At 41.5% G+C, this 19878-nt stretch overlaps 1 protein-coding gene across 2 annotated transcripts; it reads left to right on the plus strand.

Moving 5' to 3' along the window:
• Positions 1-12603: 12603 nt before the first annotated feature.
• irx5a (iroquois homeobox 5a) lies at positions 12604-16823 on the plus strand. 2 transcript variants are annotated; one of them, XM_037755983.1, is made up of 3 exons: positions 12604-13414; positions 14272-14680; positions 15772-16823. In XM_037755983.1, the coding sequence occupies exons 1-3, from the start codon at positions 13148-13150 to the stop codon at positions 16494-16496; spliced, it is 1401 nt and encodes a 466-aa protein (XP_037611911.1). In that variant the 5' UTR covers positions 12604-13147; the 3' UTR covers positions 16497-16823. The 2 variants fall into 2 exon arrangements, with proteins under 2 accessions (XP_037611911.1, XP_037611919.1); XM_037755991.1 differs by having other exon boundaries at positions 12607-13399.
• Positions 16824-19878: the final 3055 nt, after the last annotated feature.

The raw sequence follows: 19878 nt of genomic DNA on the forward strand, positions 1-19878 counted from the left end.
CCTTTTGCATGGGTGTGTCAGTGTTGATTTCTAGCATCGGGAGAGCAAGACGGCGCATAAAAGCTGCCCCGACTGTTCAATCACGGCGCTCTGCAAATGAGAGCGGGGCCTGCGGTCTCAATCAGCTAAGTGTAGCAGGCAGCTGTTGTGTGGCGGGACGGAGTGCGTCGTTAATTCTGTAAATATAGCTTCCCTCATGTGTCTGAGAATCACCCACTCAGGCCACATTTAGGCCAGATGAGCAACAGCTTCGCCAGCGTCTGGTAAACTGGGCGAAGCTGCGAGTGACTCAACGGAGCGGGGAGGAAATTTAAATGCTCCTTTTGAGGAATCTTTGAAAAAAAGACCCAGTACAAGGTTGCCAACCTCACAACAAGGTTTTCAAATGTAAGGGGGAAAAAATGAAGCAGCATTTTAAACAAATAGAAGCCATTGTTGTCTGCTCATGTTCCAGTTGTAACTCATTTTATCCCAACAGAACAACAATGAGAAAAATAAACCGCGTTCTTTCAGGGGCAGTGCAGCATTCAAACTGATGGTTTAGCACTTGTATTGTTCTCTAAAGTTGAAGCAGAGAGGCAACAACATTCTGGCTCGTCTTTTATGGGCTATCAATAATCTTTTTCTGACACATTATTTGCTGGGCTGGAGGAAAATAGGGAGCAGCACGGTCAGTGGTTCACCACAAAGACTTCTGGGAGCTGGCGAGGGCCGCGGGTGCGTGGGCGATGCATCCACCCTGGGACCCTGCCAGGATGTCTTTTCGACCCGGCTGCTGGAGCAGCTAAGGGGCCAGCGACCGAGCTGCACACAGTCTCTGGGAAAAACACACAGAAGCAATTAGATGACATGACAGTCATGAAGATGAGGGCTCTTTGGCAGAACAAGCTCAGTTCGGTTTAATTCACAACTGCGTTAAGTGCCATTTTGTGTGATTCCGCAGCTTGCTGCTACATATTTGTGAAATTATTGTACCACATCATGAAAGATTAAAATAACTTTTTGGGTTGTTTCTTTATTGTATATAATCCGCCATGTCTTACATAAAAGCTTTCAACGCACCATCACCATTTTTATATAACCTTCACTTTTATTCCCTTTTCCATTTCTGCCCATTGCTGCTATTTTTCCCTTGATGGCCATCTCGCTGGTGTGAAGAGTTTTACACCCATATTCCCTCTGAATTCAGCACAGCTAAGGCTTTTGGGGAAATTAAATAACCTGAGGATTGAGCTACTTTAGGAAGCCCAATTAACATATTTGCCCCTAGAGGAAAATATTGCCTGAAGTTGAATGGACGGTAATTTTACGCATGGATTTTTCCATTCTAATTCGCAGAGCTTTCAATAATCCGGAGAATTTGTTTTACAGAACAAGGGGTTTTAACGTTCTGCGCTGGAGCCGAGGTGGTTTGAGTTTTTAGAGGACTGTGAGTGTCAGAACAAATAACGCAGCTGTTCAAAGGGCTTCTGCTGTGTTAATTGAACATGATTCAGCGATTCAATCCAGTACAGTCATCTGGTTTGAGTTTATTGTACCAATGTATCTCTCCCAGGGAAAGTTTGGAGAGATAAATCGTGTTTGTGGTGGCCCTTTCACGGTATAGTGTACTTTGACAGCATCCGTGTTTGACCACAGCGATTTTGGACAACCTTCCAGTCTGGTGGTAATCTCCTGGGTCCCTCCCCACGGGTGACTAATCCAAGATATCCATTTCGGTTGAGCCTACAATATGTTACACTCCAAAAACGTTCACCCAAACTAAAGTTAGAGCTTTTAATTACCTCTGTGTCGTCTCTTTTCTCCACCCTCCTCTATACACACACACGAAATGGGGGTCAAATTCCAGTTCCAATCTTAGCGTACCTTCTCCGACTCTACCATGCGCAAAGATCAAAGTCTTATAAAGTTGGGATAACCCTTATTACTTCTCATTAGTGGGTAACCTGATGCACGCCGACAAGTCCAACAGTTGCTGCGGTCAGCTGCTGATGCCTCCAAATGGCCCGGCCCCCTGCGCGAAAAGAGGCTGACCAGACGCTGATGTACGGTCCCCGAGTCTAGTCTAGTGTGGCTTAGCATGAACCCCATTTGCGTTGTCGCCTCTAGGCCCAAACCAAAAGGGACTGTTAAAAAATGGGCTTTAAGTCTCCGACGGCTCGGCTGACATCCACTGCTACAGATCATTAAGGCTCCATAGCCCCTCTCTCTCTCCAGCCTCAAACACACCAGTGGAGTCATTAAAGGCAACGTGTAATTAAAGTTGGAATAAACAAAGGCTTTTCCCGAGGTCTTTTATTTCTCCCTCAACCATGTGTGTATCTCTCTCTCGTTTTCACACATGCTTTCTCTTTCTCTCCGTTTCTCTCGGAGAAAGAGAGAGAGAGTTGACACATATGAGAGGAAATTCTCATTGGCTCCCATGGTGGTGGCAGGCATGGACGAAGGCCCTCAGCCTAATTAGAAAACTAAATACTCTGAGTAATGCCTAACCCTTGGGAATACAACTGCCATATCTCTTACACATGTGATGTGGAAGGACCCGGAATGCCACTGGGGTGTCTCGCTGAAATATCCCGCGCTGTTCCCCTTTGCACAGCTGTCCACACAGACTCGTGCACTTAAGACAGGCTCGCTTTCATAGTTAAAATAGAAATTTGTGTCCTAAGTGCTGCAACACAGCTAATGCTAAATATTTAATTCCCGCGGGTGCTAATTATGGTTGAGTACTGGCAACACGGATTCCCTTTTTTCACTCCGCATAACAACTGTAAAAGCAATTTAAGCATTTTTCAATTAATTAAACACACAGTCTTCCAGTAACCTCTTGTCATTTTGCCCTCCAGGACCATAGCTAATTTGTGTAGAATAGAAAAGGGAAAGGGGAACGAGTGGGGGGTGGGCGCTGTTTTCATCTTGGCAAAATGCTCCTACAAAGGAATTAAAAGGGAAGACACATCATTTTCACGAGAGTTTAAAAAGATCACACCATATCATTCTTTTTTTCGAAAACCCTGTAGTATTGTAAGTGTAGTTTTGAATGTTATGAACCTACATATCAGATGACTGTAACCACGAGCAACCAGCCCCCATTATGTTATCAAAGCAGCGCGAGATAGTCTGGCCACGAAGCTAATCCCTGATGTATTTTTAGTCACAACTGACTGATGAAGTGAAATTACTACATCAGTGATAAAAACGGGGCTCTCTGAAAAGCCTTTACAAGATCACGCAGCAACCAAGAGAGCTCTTTAAGCTACTGCAAGACTAAATGAACTTGTACGACAGCGGTGAAGTGTGCGGCAATATGGTGAAGATGACGAGCAGTGAAATTAAGATAAGGACACATTATGCGTCTATAATATGCTGAAATGATCATTTCTGCTTTAAAATTCTGTGTTTCCATTGTGCCAGTGGGCCAGCTAAAAATATGAAAACACCCCTTCTTCTTTCATATATTCATAACTTCATCAGCAGAATAAAAGAAGAATATCTAATCACATTTTTGCGATTAAAAAATATGGACAATTTTGAAGGACAAAATGAACTTAAGTGGCATATAACTTCATGTGACATTATACAGTCTCATATATATTATCAACCATTGTGTGTGTGCGCCTTTGGGGTGCATGTGTTCATGCTCATGTGTGTGAGCTATTAGGAGGGGTAGTGGCTGGCACACCCATCCTCTTATAAAAAAAAAAGGCCCCTGTCATTGCAGGAGATCAGAAGCAGGCTGTGAAATCCAGCTAATAGTCATTATGGGATCCCGGTCGCTGCACACCCTACCTGCTTGCCAAGGCGGCTCCCCTCACACTTCATATTTGCATTGTGTCATCTTATCAGCATTCACCCAGACAGAGGACAGATCACGCCGCAGACTGACAGCCGCATCACTAATATGAGTAAATAAGACCGAGGGAGAGGAGAGTGAGGAGAATCAGACGTCCTGCATGAAAGAAATCACAAAGAAATTATACGACAGCACAGCCTTGTGACACTAAAAATAGCCGGAACAATATTATTTTTCTCCTGATGTAAAATTAATGTCCATAGTCTTTGTAGCATGCGACGGCCCCCTCCTGTTCTGAGTGGCGAGGAAGGGTGAACTCTAAGAACCCTGTGTGCTCAGTCACTTCTGGGCCCATGCAGTCAATAAGGCTATTTCTGATCTCCGGATGGCTAGGGTTTCAAAGCCTGTTTAAATGGGCTCCCACAAAGCCGGAAGCACCAACCTCAGTCCTCTCTCTCCCTCCCTGTCTTTCTCCCTCTCTCTTTCCTCCTCCACTCTTTCTCTAAATATTGAGAGGGAGCTCAGCTTGCCTACCCCCTCAGTCAAGAGGAGGGGAGGTGGTGGTGGTGGTGATGGGGGGGGAGTCCTCCCCTTCCACATGCAGGGTGGTGAGGAAAGACAGGGAAGCGCAGGGTCAGGGCTCCCGGTGCTAAGCTGTGAAAGGCAAACGTTTGGCAGAGTAATTACACGCCGCACTGCTCTGGGAGTGATTAGTGATAGTTGTCTGTTCAAAGTGTTTGGAGCTCACAGCCTTTATGGGCCACGCTTGCCTTCCCTTCGCCTAATGTTTAGATTGCATTTGCATCAGGAAGAGAGTTGCATGTGTCAACATAAACAGTGTGCCTATGAAGCTCGCCAAAGTGTGCACTCGCTTTCTGTTTCTCTGACGCTCAAACTACAATAATATCCAGGAAAGATTATCACATTATTGTGGAGTATCTTTCACAACGTATCTATTATGATTTTGTCAGCCACGTATTGTATTATAATTTTGCAATAAAAAGCCAAAACTCTTCAATTTATACATCCTCAAAAAGCGTAGGCTTTGAACATCTTTTGAAACAAACAAAAAAAAGATCTATTCAAAAAAAAGCCTTTGATCTGTAAATACTGCTTTCAGGGCTGCATTACTAACACTGTATACTCTGGTAGCAAGCCTATTTAGCCACTTCCTGGATATAATGCCTCCACTTGGCACAACAAACTCCTCTCCATTCCCAGGTCAGGTGACATGGCGGTGCATCGCAATCAACATGCTCAGGTGGTGCGGCCTGGGCTGCCAGCCTTTGATGTCCTCACTGTGTTAATGTTGGCTAGCTACGCCGTCCCAGCACAGCCTGCAGATGTGCCTGCAAGCTGTAAGGTGAGCGGCAACACTCCCGAGTTAACGTGTCCAGTTGTAAAGCACACCCTGACAGAGGGTGTGGCGGGGGCGGGGAGGGGGTGTAAACAACAGGAACAGACGGATACAAGGTAGAAGACGTGTGGGATTAGGCAATTAATGATGCTGGTGTTGGAAATGTGCTGATATTAAAGCGGCAGTAGGCAGAATATGTTTGACATCATTGGGCAAAAAATCCATAATAACCTTTCAGCAAATTTTAATTCAAGTGTTCTGAGAGAAAACTAGACTTCTGCACCTCCTCATGGCTCTGTTTTCAGGCTTTAAAAAATCCTGTGACGGGAGACTTTGGCCTATCACAAGTCATTTCAGAAAGAGCGTTTCTATTGGCTGTTCATTCAATGAAGGCAGCTGTCAATCACTCGCGAACTCCGATCAAACGGTCAAACTAGGCAGCGCTGATCAAATATGAATTAATATTCTGTTACTGTAATGCCTATTTCTCTCAGTAAATGTTTTCATGTTGTAGTGTGTACTGTTTAGCTGTAAAATGAGAAAGTTGGCTCCGGCTGGTGGGTGGTGCTTGGTATTTCCTCAAGTTATCTCAACATGGCTGCCGAATCACAAACTTTCTAATTTTACAGCTAACCAGTACACTAAATAAAAATAAAAAAATGATTATTTAAATCATATTTGCTCCAACCTGCCAACTCCAGCTTTAATAGTCATTCTGGCAAAATTCATTTATTTCTTTGTTGAAAGGAAATACATCTAATTGTGACTTGGGGCTAGTTAACTGTGTTATTCTGGTGTTCTAAATAAACATTAACTGATTTTCTTTTTCCTTCTACAAAAAAGGCTCTGGCCCGTTGACACAAATCTTTTCATGAGCCCTTGCCCGTTGAAAACCTGAGATTCACTTTCAATAGATTTTAATCCTATTGATATCTTTCGGGCCTAAAAAAACACCTTAACAAATCAGAACAGTGTGTATCAAAGGGATGATAGGTCTCATATTTCAACACCTTATCACCCTAATCCCAACACAGGGGCCGACTTCAACATAGGCCGCGGAGCTGGGTGGCAAAGCAGAGCGGGGGAAACAAACACAGCCGCGGACAGAGGAGGAAATACCTCAGGGACTTTCTGGGATTGGGAAAGAGGTAAGACGGTACCTGTAGTGCAATCCCTTCCAAATCTGCACCAGGTGTCAGGCATTAAGGAGAGCATCTCCGCTTTGGCTTTCCACGTCTGGCTCAATCACCCAGGGCAGTGTGTCAGATGTTGGACAAAACTGATACTCTCGTAGAAGAGGAGGAGGAAGACCTGAGGCTGGGGCACAGTACAGAGAAGAAGGTTTCTGATGGCAAAAGTATAATCTGTACCATGTCTAATAAAACTGCCCTTTTGAAAGAGGTAATTTCATTATTTTTGCCACGATTCTCATCAATGTTTGACATTTAAATATTCAATTACATGTGAAATGAGTCTACTGAGAGTACAGCGCACTGTCAAGGCTGCAGTAAGACAATAAAATATGGGAAGCGGAGCTGAACACTTTGGGTTTTAATGAGTTAAGATAGATTTAGAATAACATTACACTGTATCCCATCGAGAGTTTCAGTTAACTACAAAGACAAGCGAGCACTGCCTATTCCCTGTGTGATAACACAAAGCAAGGAGTATGCTATAGAATGCTTAGCTTGATATTAACATCGCACTCTCAATCATAAAGACAAGGTCTACATTGAACACCTGGCACCTTCTCAATTTCAAGCAAGTAAGCTGTTTTTTTTTTTTTTGCAAGTGCAATTGTCCTGAAACAAAACAGTGGCAGCGGAATACTTCAGTACCAAGAGAGCGAGAAGAACATAGAAGCGTGTTGACATTGTTGTTGCCGCAGATTATACATGACACGGCGAATAAAAGGGGGCTGATTGTAAGATGTTTAAATGTATCAGAGGCATGGGAGAGGGAAACTTAATGCCTCAGCAGTGGGAGAAGGAGAATGCGACCGGGCACGTGAGGAATGCAGAGTGGCAGGAGGAAAGCAGCAATCTAAATTTCTAATGCCGAGGATGTTTCCCATTCTGTGTTTATGAAACATGGCTGCCGGGACTACAAAGGTAAGGGGATACAGCATCAAAGTCTGCCCTGACAAAAAACAAAAAGAAAAAAAGCAACAATGCTGCAGTGGAATGCACGGCAGAACATAATACTCCACCTCCTCCTTCTCCTCTCCCCCACCCTAAGCAGTCTCATTTGATTACAGTGCAGCAGGCCCCAAATCAACCCCTTAGTCCCAGTTCTCACTCCGCCACTGGCGCTGCGAGTAGGAGGTAGAACACAACTTGCCAAAGTGGCCTGGGAGGAGAGGTGATGTTGTGGAGGAGAATCCCTCATTTGGGGAACAAAAGAACACGGGAATGGGTGAGCAGAGGTGTCCGCGGCTGGGTTTGGAAAGTGGTTGCTGTCCCGAGCGTGGCGACTGAGGCAGAGACTGCATGTCTGATGTATCGTTTACAGGCTCCCTCAGCAGAAGCCCCTCGCATGTCCGTCTCCAGCCACAGAGTTTGCCCTCTACTTAAGGCAACAAGAGTCAGGCTCAGCATTACAAGCCTATTAAAAGATACTTTTAATTACGCCCCGCTCTCCCGGGATCACTTCTTCCGTGAACTCCGTGTTTCTTTGGCATGTGCACTTAGGAATGGCACAAACCAAGAAGCACGTGTTGTTTTCTCCCCTCCAATTAAAGGGCATGTTGACAGATTAAGGCTGCTTCTGGTTTGTGCTCCACTAACGCATTTAGGGAAGATGATGAACATGGGAGGGAGGAGGAGGAGAGGGCGCTCTAAGAGAGAGAGAGAGAGAGACAGAGAGAGAGAGAGACAGAGAGAGAGAGAGAGGCTGATAGAGAAAGAGGAAAAAGAGAGAAAGAACATGCACATGAACCCTGAGGGATTAATGTGTTTACATTACCTGGGCTGTGATCTATCACCAACCTCGTCAACTTCCATTATGCATCACATACATAAGCAAGCAACAGACCTGGGAGCCCCCCCTGCAACTCACTCATACTATTTTCAATTGGATTAAGTCAGTGCAAATATCTAGGGCACAGCTCCCACACTGTGGTTTTAGCATTCTGGTAGTCATTTGATTTGTACGTTGTATCGCTTTACCTTTTCGAGAAAGGCATCGCAGAAGGAGCACCTCCTACATGCCTCCAGAGCTTTAAGTAGTATGGGATTTAGATGATTACCATATGGCACCTATAGCAACTTCAAAACAAACATGCTATTTAGCCGTGGGTCTGGTTAGACAACAGTCAGGCACGGAAGCTCTCAGATCATGAATCAAAATATACAGGTACGCACCGGCGAGAGAGAGAGAGGAATAGGGGGGGATGTTGAGGATGTGGAATCACCATCTGTGATATGAGGTTTATTCTGTCCCAGCTGTAGCAGCAGGCCTGCACTGTGTGTAAAACAGTCGGAGAGGTCTGGCGTCACTGTATAGATGCTGACAGCAGGGCCCCTGAAAGAGCTCATCGTCACACTCAGGCTTCATTATATACAATCAATATTCGTTTAGTCACTGAGCCTATTGACTCATTTCTGAAATAATATTACAGGTCGTTTGTCATGTCATGGAGGAGGGAGAATTATCCTTTTTATACCATCCCCCATTTGGAAAAGAAAGGAGGTAAAAGGGTGAGTGTGTATACACCCTATGGATACAACTGTAAATAAATATGTTTGATAAAACACTGAAAAATCAATGGGTGCTTCCTGCGATCCATCTCGAGCGAATCAATCATCATCCGCACAGCTGGCAGCGCGGTGCGGGAGGACGGCGTGGCAGTGAGAGAAGGGTGCAATCTTTGTCTGATACCTCTCATTTTGGAAGCGCTTCTCATAATAGGGTCATCATTTCATCACTTAGCCAATCCAGAGCCCTGCCACTCAGCCTTGCGGGGATCATGGGGAGCAGGGAGGAGAAGGAGGGGTGAGGAGGCAGACAGGCCCCATCAGGAGTAAACCCAACACACACTCTCGCTCCATACATCTTCATTCGGGTCAATAAAAAGAAGAAGAGATCACAAGAACAGAAAAGAGATCACAAAAATAGATTATCTCTCCTGAAAGCCACATTGGCTCATTGTGCACCATGTAAATTGTGTGATTTTTTTCAAAGCCAAATAAAATCATCAAATCTGATTTGTGCATCAGCTCAAGTGAGCAAGATGAGATACTTATCGGGTAAAACATTTCTGAATAAAGTATCACAGCAACATCCCTAAAAAGCAGCAAGAGAGCTAATTAAATTATTTGAAATAGACCAAATATGATAGTTATAAATGCAGAACTGAGCGTTGTAGTAGAGAATATATGCACGTGTGTCCACTGTTCAATAATTATCACTACAAAAAGTAAATAAAGTGAATTTAATTGTGCCACAGTGAAGTGTGTGTGTGTGTGTGTTTGGGAGGGTTGGGAGGGGTGCATTCACTGACTGCTTGGTGACAGAGAGAAGACTTCCTCAACATGGATCTGAACAAATTCAAAACAAAGACAAACAGTCAATTATTATATTTTAATACATTTGGAAAAAACAACTTTATAACAGTGACATTAGTACTAAATAGAAATCCCTGAAACTGTAGTAGAAACCGATTGCCATTCACATTTTAAAATGCACAAATAAAAGGGGGGAAATTACTGCTTTAATAATAATAATAGCTAATCATAGCTGGATGCCAATTGTTTAGTCAAGTAGCATAGTGCACATATGTTTAATCATTTAATAACCCCCTCTTCAAAAAAAAAAAAAATGCAAGGTCAAAAATAAATTACATCCATTATTTGCAGCAGATCTCCCCAAAGCATTTGGAGCGAAAACTGTTTTGAATTTCAATTGGCTTTCCAAGTGGCAAAAGCCCTCAGCTAATACATCAAAGAAAAATTGGTGTCAACTAATCGGTTTAGGACACAGATTTAGAATGGTTAAAAATCCCATGAATACTTCAAGCTTTTTTTTTTTTCTCTCTCTCTCTCTCTCTCTCTCTCTCTTCTGTATACCACTAAAGGCTTTGGGAGCAGTGCAGCTGACCTTGTGTGCGCTCCACAAACCTGTCCGCCACTCGACATTAACTGACTGTTTAACTCACCCTGGCCGCGCAATTAGTCCGCCACGACGCATAATGTTGTGTAATAATAAACCCTCTATATCCAATTTAGATTACACTTGCTCCCTCAAGGCATTTTTAAGTGGCATGCATCATCTTTCATTCGCTTCTTCTTCTTTTTGCACACGTATAAACCCGTTTTCATGCGTCAAATGCGAGGTCGGAGATAATAAAAAAAATAATAATAAAAGAAGAGGAAGCGACAAAGTTAGACGGTGCCAAAACAACAAATATAGATTTAGATTTGGATCAGCGTATTGCGTAAAAACAGCCCACTTTTACGCACCTAAAACACCTTTCCACATTAAAAAAAAAAGCCGAAATGAGTAAAACTCTACTCACCTACATACACCTCCTCCTCCTTTATCAGTGCAGTGCTGAGAGGTGGAAGCAGTTGCCATAACCTACTCCTATTATAGGCTCCGTGATCTCAAATTATGGGTCCTCCTCCTCCTTCAGAGAGCAACCCTGAACCAGAACGGAGCGCACATGAGACTGACTGACGCATCTTTTTATGCAATAATAATAAAATAATAATAATGTCACCAATTCTGCAGGTGATTTTTGAAGCAGGTCACGTGGCAAAAATTATTTTAAAATGTGGATTTTTTTTTTTTTTTTTTTTTTTTAATATACATGACAATAATTGCACTATAAGGGGAATATAACTGTGTCTAATAATGACGCTATATTTTAACATAAGCAAAGGTAATTCAGTTGGTTCTTCTTGTTATTAGCTGTTGTTCTGAGAGAATTTCCAGTAATTAGTTGATTGTCTAAACACTACAGGAGGCTGTGACATCGGGTCTCATCGTATCACTGTCATCTGATTAGGCTATGGGCTCGCTTTGTGCATCCATCCTTCTTTCTTTCTTTATTCCTCTCTCTCTCTCTCTCCATCTCTCTCTCTCACTCTCTTTTAAAAGTGTGCGTCGGCTCCCACTGTACCAGCGTCATCAGTCTTTGCTCTCTGGAGGTTTTCAGAGCGTAAAAAAACACGTGACAGCGTGTGCACACACTCTTTAGCAGCGCCTACAGCGATCCCTTTCGGCTTATCTGAGACTTGAACTGGAAAGTCAATCACCAGCATGGAAATGGATGGAAGATGTCTGAAACATAGTGAAGAATATTTAGTTATAACAGCCTATTAATATTTTCTTTTCTTAAAGAGACGTTGGGCGTGCAAACCAGGTCAAATTATTATAATTAATTGAATTATTATTATTATCTAAATTATCATTAGACTATTATCAGAAAAAAATGCAATAATAATAATAACACAAATCTGGCTATAGCATGACTGACATTTGGCATGAGTCTAATATTTATTAAATATAAATTGCCGATAACAGTGGCATATTAAATAAATCCAGGCTATGCAGTATTTCAGCTTTGAAACGTATCTGCAGTGATCAAATGAGATTACATCCACTGGTCCAGGCGGATTTGGTGTAGTTGGCACTAATCTGCCCTGGCTTGAGGGTTTATGACTTTCATGGGAGTGTAAGTATCTGACTGGTTTACTCCAGGATCTATTGCAAAAACTATTTAGCCGTCGTCACAGTAAATCAGGTCAAAATATTCTCCAACAATCACAAACACATAAAATGTCAATAAGGCAAAGTTTGTTTACACACACACAGCAACTATTCTGATAGAGTTGTTCGGCCAGCTACCGTTTGTTTGCGCCATCTTACTTTTTTACTTTCCAGTTGTCACATATCTTACCGATGAAATATTCGTCTGGTGTTAGAAAGTCGACGTGCACAATAATCCATATGAAACTCCCCCATTGCGGATTTTAACGCGTCTGTTGATTTAACGCACACACACTTTAAAATGACGCACAAATAAAAGAATAACAAAAAAAAAAAGAGAGAGAGCACAGCAAGTGGAGCGCCTTTTTTTTTTTTTTAATTCCCTGCCGGTATATCTTGCAAAAGCACCCATATCCTGGCACACATATACAACAACAGCCGATTTGTTATTGATCAAGTGTGAAAGAAAGAAAGTGACGGCTTCGTATATGGAGAAAGAGAAAGAAAAAAAAAAAAAGCAGAAAGTTGGGAGTTGACATGCAGACTCGCATGATGTCGCCATCATCCAAAAAGGGGGGTTTGTGTGCCAGGCTGCACTTGAGACTTACTGCAACGAGGGCTTGTTAAAGGGGGGAGAAAAATAGAGAAATAGAGAATGAGACGGATTGTTAGTTAACGCGAGAGGGAGAGAGAGAGAGGGAGGGGGTGAGGAGGAAGAGAGAGAGAGAGAGAGAGAGAGAGAGAGAGAGAGAGAGAGAGAGAGAGAGAGAGAGAGAGCATGGATTTGGGCAGTGGCTGTGGTTACCCAGCTATAAGCTTTGCCTTTTTCCTTCTGGTGACTACACCCAGAGAGGAGGAGCGTAGTAGGCGTCAGGATCCTCAATTTTTCAACTTAGCATCTTGGCAGGACATTTTCCCAAAGCAAAAGCAAAGTCCGACGGGTAAAAAAAAAAAACTTCTGCAGCGAGCAATGAGAGCAACGACGGTGCAACTCAGATAAGGAACAGCAAAAACAAAACGAGACATCCGACGGACAGTGTGCAGGCTGAGTGGCTGGCTGGCAGCGACCAAAAAAAAAAAACAATCCAATATCCAAGCCTTTCTTTTATTCAATCACTTTTACTTTTTTTTTTTTTTTGCATTCACCCATTGTCATTTTGAGACAGTGGGGTCTGCAGACACACACGGCTCTAAATGCGCTCCGACGGCAGCAGCGCATGAGAGAAATAAAAGGAGAGGAAAAGTGCGCAAGTTAAGTGGCTGATACTCTCCACAGCTCCTCCAGCATGGCGTATCCTCAGGGCTACTTGTACCAGCCGTCCGCTTCCCTAGCCCTGTATTCGTGCCCTGCGTACAGCACCAGCGTGATCTCTGGACCCAGGACCGAGGAACTTGGGAGATCCTCTTCGGGATCTGCTTTTGCGCCCTATGCCGGATCTACCGCGTTCACCAGCGCCTCGCCAGGCGGCTACAACTCCCACTTGCCGTACAGCAGTGCAGACGCGGCTGCAGCTGCTGCCACATTCACCTCGTACGTGGTGAGTAAACTCAAGGTGATTATTCTATCTAATAGGAAAGTCGAAGCGAGGATGCATTAACTCGTTATGCAAAAGTCTCCATGCACTGTGTGTTTGGATGCCAGGCGATTTTAAAGAGGGGAAATGTGCGTCACTGAGGATATAATATTACAGCAGGTTCAGAAAAGCATGTTGTTGAGTAAACAGGACTAATTTAACGGAGTGGTGTGCTATTATTGCATGGTTCTTAAGGGAATTGTAGTGTTATTTAAGGAGAAAAATGGAGCAATGTCCGAAGCTTCAGAACTGCAACGCGCCGTGTGATGGCAATTTAGGTCACTGCATTTGTTTCGTATTATCCTATTAGTTGAGCCAGCTGTTAAACTTAAATATTGCAACTTTTAACAACACAAAAAGAGAGAGAAGAAAATTGTACTTTTGTTGTATAGTGGATGATATCATGGAAGCATGCGTAATTCATTCAGACTTATAGGCATACAAAGAGTGATCCCAGTAGAGAAGGCAAAGAAACAGAAGTGAAAGGCCATTCATGCATAATATCTTAACATAATTGCAAATTGTACTATTTTTAATGCGCGAGGATAAAACAAATCCACTGTGTGCTGACACATCATGCAAATAATAATAATAAAAAAAATGCATAGCAGCATACAAATCACACTTCAAAATAAATACACAGTCATGTGCAAACAAAACTCCATAAACTTCAAACTTGAACTATACACTGGATTAAAGCCATTCGTGTACGTGTGCGCGTGCGTGTATACGCGTGTGCGCGCGTGCGTGTTTGTGTATCTTTTTTTGAAAGCATGTTTTTAGAAAAATGACCTAACTTTAACACACTTTATTTTGATTTGATTTGTGCATTACAGGGTTCTCCATACGACCACACTGCGGGTATGGCCGGTTCGATAGGATACCACCCTTACGCATCACCGTTGGGCAGCTACCCGTACGGTGATCCGGCATACCGTAAAAACGCGACCCGGGACGCCACCGCCACCCTGAAGGCCTGGCTCGGCGAGCACCGTAAAAACCCCTACCCGACCAAGGGCGAGAAGATCATGCTGGCCATCATCACCAAGATGACCCTCACCCAGGTGTCCACCTGGTTCGCCAACGCCAGGAGGAGGCTAAAGAAGGAGAACAAGATGACCTGGACTCCTCGGAACCGGAGCGAGGACGAGGAGGAGGACGAGAATATCGATCTGGAGAAAAACGACGACGACGAGCCGAGCAGCAAGCCCACAGACAAGGGAGACTCCACAGACACAGAAGCAGGTTGGTGTTGCAGGAGGAAGGGGGATAAAAAAAAAAAAAAAGGCAAAAAAAAAAATCATCAATTTTTCATCGCAGTCGTTTCCACTCAGGGTGCAAAATTGATTGCTGGTTAATGGTGGTATATTATTTATAATGGGACAATTGCTTTAAATAATAATCACCTTGAACTCCCCTCGTTTGACTTCTCAGGGTTCTGGAATTGCTGGTGACGCAAAGTGTTTAGCAGTCAATTTATCTTTAACTGCATAATAAGGATACAGCTGGTGGATTGGTATTCAGCTAAAAAAAAATATCGCCTTTGTATGATCATTATATCCCAGTTTCAAATACTTATTATATGATACGAGAATATTTAAGACTGGCAATATATTTAAAAAAATGAATACTGTACATGGCCAGGCTTTAATTTGTACCACATTGTCAACTCAAGTCAAGTCAAGTCAAATTTATTTCTATAGCACATTTAAATCAACATGAGCTGACCAAAGTGCTTTACAGACATAGTGCAGAATAAAAACAAGTCAACAAAAACTCACACATCCACAGACAGAGACCAAGATAAAAATCCATGAGTAAAAGACTGTTATAATGAGCATTATAAAAGGCCAATTAGTAATCGCAATTCAAGTACATTCCTGTATGTTTTCTTTCTTAATTATAGAGAGCATGTTCATTCACCTTTCTTTTTTTAGGCTGCATGGCACACATCTTTTATGAGGACAATTTATAGCACATGCTGTTTTTTAAAAGGGGGAAACGTGTATAAATAGCCGAATTATTTTTTATATACATCCGATTTCAGTTTGCGATCACCACAATATTACTCGTGTGTGTTATATTCTATTTTAGCTTTTATTTTTAGCTTGTTTTTATTTTCTAAACTTTAATGTTTTTATAACTGTTTTAATTAGGTCTTAATGTTCTTTTGCACTTGTTCTTGCATGTTTATGTAAAGCACTTTGAATTGCCCTGTTGCTGAAAAGTGCTCTACAAATAAAGCTGCCTAAAAACACATGTTTTTATCAACCTTTTTTAATGTCACGCTTATTTGGCAAGTAAACTCTTATTCTTTTATTATTTGTGCTTTTTAGATCATAAACTGCTGAACCCAGGGGACGCAGGCTGTGACAGATTTAAAGAGGAGAACCACCACCACCACCACGGCAAAAAAGACACGGATCCGCTTCTTGTGAGCGACTCGGAGTTAAAAGAGCATCAGCATCATGAGGAGGAGGATGAGGAGCGGACTACAGAGCTGCTGGATTCCGCAAAAGCGACCACTTCGTCTCCCCTGGCGACGGCTGCAGTAACCCGGGGGAACCAGAACCAGGCCGTCGCGCAGCAACAACAACAACAAGACAAGCCGTCAGATTTGAGCCATGCACCGGGTACGTTACCGGGTACCGTGACCAGCAACGTGACCTCTGTTATCCACTCGGCTCCTAAACCCAAACTCTGGTCCCTTGCGGAGATCGCCACGTCCTCAGACAGGTGTAAGAGTCCCACCAACGCGTCTCCATCACGGTCCTCCTCATCTCACTGCAACACGGTCCTCTCCAGGCCTCTCTACTACACCTCCCCTTTCTATCCCGGTTACACGAACTATGGTGGCACTTTTGGACATCTTCACAGTAACCACGGCTCGGTAACCACGGGCTCCTCCAGCACCACGGCACATTTCAATGGATTAAACCAGACTGTGTTAAATAGAGCAGAGGCTTTGGTAAGGGAGAGCCAGAAAGTCAGAGGCCAAACGCAGGTAGATCTTTGTAAAGACTCCCATTATGAACTAAAGAAAGGTATGTCAAACATTTAATACCATGATTTTATTTTCCCCCACTCACTGACTTTTATTTATTTTTATTTTGTTTTGTGGTTGCATTAAAAAAAAAAAAGAAGAAAAAATGCTGAAGCAAATTCTGAGAATATTTTTCCTGAGTAAAATGCTTCAAATTTTTAGTTTCTGAATGGTTTATCCTTTAAAAAAAAAAAAAAAAAAAAAAATGTAACGAGAATGGTCTTAATCAGCTGCAGCCGCCTGAGTCTATTTGTATTAAAGACTAACATGTATATTTAAATGTAGCATTTTTGTATTTAAAAATGGACAACACACTATCTTTGAAGTAAATTATGGAAAAAAAAATATATATGCTTGTGCAGAGATTATTTTATTTTGGGGGGAGAAAGTTGCCTGATATGTGTCTAAAGTGCTTCGAGGCCAATTAATCTATACGAAATATTAATTCAATTTTGCACCGTGACAGATGTTTTATATGGTAATTATCATTTCAAAAAATATTATGGTATAGTGAGAGCTTTGGTACATTGGAAAGAAAAAAGGCCTACATTCAGCAAAAAGGATGTTGGAATATCTAAACAATAAAAGGGTTCAGTTTCCTTTTGGTTGGTGCAAATATTCATAGTTTTTTTTTTGTGAATGAGAATGTTGGAAAGTATATTTTGGTCAATGGGTTATCATTATTTAAATTTTTTTTAAGGCCTTTTTTTTTTTTTTTACTTGTTTCTAAAAGTGGATATTGATATAATAACAACACCGAGGCTGCAGTCATTTAACCCAATTACCTATGGTGTTTTATGCAGAGCAATCAGGTGGTGAACTCCAGTAATGAGCTCGATTTTATGCCAAATTTAGAACTCATTACTATTTTCCAAAAGGCGTGGCAAAGCTGTTAAAAAAGAGACGCGACCATGCATTTAGAACATACTGGCCTATTATATATCATTAATGGAGAGCCTCTTTAATGGCGCGTTAGATGTGAAACACTGGTGTGTTTGGAGGAAAAGGGAGAAAGCTGTCATGCACACAGCAGCAGCAGCAGAGACAGATTCTATTATAGCTGTGCAGCCGGTATATACAGACTGTCCTCTAACTCTTCCAACTTCTGCAGGTAGGTGTCACACTTGCTCCTAATTTCAGTGGGGGGGACTCTTTTGTTAATCCGTCACGGAAACCCATCCCTGATCAAATGGCCTGGTTAAAAAGGGAAGTGGAGCCAATGGGGCAAACACAATGATCACAGTTATTATGAGGATTATAGCAACTTTGACAAGTGGATAAAAAAAAGGCACAAATTACATACTTGGCCGACATGCAGAATAAAAAAAAAGAAAGAAAAAAAGAAGGATATTTCCCAGGAACACAGATTTTTTTTATTTGTCTGTTTTGCTGATGGTTTATTAAATATGGAAGTATACATTAAATTAAAAAAAATAATTAACTATGATTATTTCTATTGCTATTATTTAATATAATTTTTCTCTATATATATAGAGAGACACATATTTATATTTATATATAATATATTAATATTTATATATATATATATTTATTTTATTATCATTTGTATAGGAACAGTTGTAGGCCACTAATAATTATAGGCCTTTTTTTAAATATGACATTTTTATTTAACTTTTTAAATAATTATTATTCGTTTATTTAGTGGTTATTACAGTGCATTTTAAAGGCCACTGAATAATTATCATTATTATTATCATTATTAATAATAATAATAATAATAATAATATTGTTGACCTCCACTGAAGTGGGACAGCATGCTCTTGTTTATGGCTGCCATTAATCTCTATAGTTTACTTTCCCCTTCTCCAATTTGAAACCTCCCCTGAGGTTTCTGTAATTCCCTTAGCCTTAATGTCCTCTATTCGGGCCCTCTATTTTAATCTGACAGAGTGTGCTGGAGCAGTGATTGCGACACATCAGCCGGCTAAATAGCATAATTATGTTTTTTTTCTGTGCTGATCCTCGGGGGGATTGAACTGTTCGATGCAATGTCCCCTCAGAGAGTATTAGACTTTTATTACAGATCGCGTTGTTTTTCTCACAATTGATTGAAGAAGTAATGTTTTCACAGGGGCAATAATATACACACACTATATTTGTGGGGTGTAAATCATCTGTGTGTGCGTGGGACTATAGGTAAACAATGGGACGTTTATACGTCAAATAGGGTTTTCATGTGTGTGTGTGTGTGTGTGTGTGTGTGGTTGCAACGGTGCAAACCAAACACTGATCCAGGTGATATACTGATATTCAGATTAACTTTCTGAATTTAAAAATACAAGGGAGATGTTGGGAGGATGATCAACTAACCTGCCAAACTAGATCCTGCACAGAAAACAGGTGTGATAAGATATGTCTTTCTCACTAATGAAACAGCTTAAAATATATAAAAAAAAATGTTATACACAATACTGTTTTGCAGGAGATATTATTTGTATATATATTATATATATTTATTTTTTTTCAAGCATTTTTTTTCTGTCTCCCCCAATTGTTGTCTATCAAATCATCCAGTGGGAGAAAAAGCACAAGAGGTATTGGGTTCTCCTGTAGAGTCTGCATTAATCATCTGTAATTGATTAACCTACTTATTATTATTATTGTTATAATAACTATTATTATTATAATTATTATTATGATGTCCCTGTGGGGATGCTAGGGGTTTAAACTAACTATTTAAAGCAGATATCATATTTTTATATATATAGACAGCTTCTTTGATGTCACTGTATTTCAGATCACCATGGTCACTATAGATAGGCCTATATGTTGAAAAAAAAAAAAAAAAAAAAATTCACACTAATTAAAATCTATATATTTGATGGTTGATTATAGTTGTTCTATTTCTGGGCTGTGATGAAAGCCAGTCAATTAACCCCATGATGACTGGAAGGAGCGCATGCAGCAGAGAGACTCATCATGATGAGCCTATAGGAGAAGATGCTCTCTGCAACTTTATATACAACTTGGTCCCTGCATGGCTTCCCATCCGCTTTGAATGGCGTGTCGGTTCATTGTTGGGATTGCTACAATGTGAGAATACTAAGTAGGGGGTGAAACCGTTCCCACGTGTGAAAACGGGGGAAATAATCCGACAGGAGAAGAAGCAGAAGAGAATGAAAAAGAGGAGGATAAGGTCTGTAGTCCTTCACTCCGACTGCTGAGCGTTCAGACGCACAATCCGGGATGTTTGGAAAAAAAATGCTGCTTATTATTATCGTCAAATCAATTAAACATTTTATTTTCCTAAATCAAAAATAAATGCTATAAATTAAAGTCTAAAGGGCCGCAACTCACGGTGAATTTATATTTACTAAATTAATTAAATAGCCCTGTTTACACCTGAACAAGCAAAATGTACATTTTCACCCAAATCGAA

This window comes from Sebastes umbrosus, chromosome 2 (assembly GCF_015220745.1).
Source record: "Sebastes umbrosus isolate fSebUmb1 chromosome 2, fSebUmb1.pri, whole genome shotgun sequence".
Taxonomy (NCBI): domain Eukaryota; kingdom Metazoa; phylum Chordata; class Actinopteri; order Perciformes; family Sebastidae; genus Sebastes; species Sebastes umbrosus.

What these genes read in the sequence shown, in the direction of transcription:
- irx5a (XM_037755983.1), top strand. Translation starts at nt 13,148, where the DNA reads ATGGCGTATCCTCAGGGCTACTTGTACCAGCCGTCCGCTTCCCTAGCC. An exon ending in ACGTGGTGAGTAAACTCAAG is followed by an intron (nt 13,415 to 14,271) that starts GTGATTATTCTA and finishes TGTGCATTACAG; the next exon opens with GGTTCTCCATACGACCACAC. An exon ending in CTCCACAGACACAGAAGCAG is followed by an intron (nt 14,681 to 15,771) that starts GTTGGTGTTGCA and finishes TGTGCTTTTTAG; the next exon opens with ATCATAAACTGCTGAACCCA.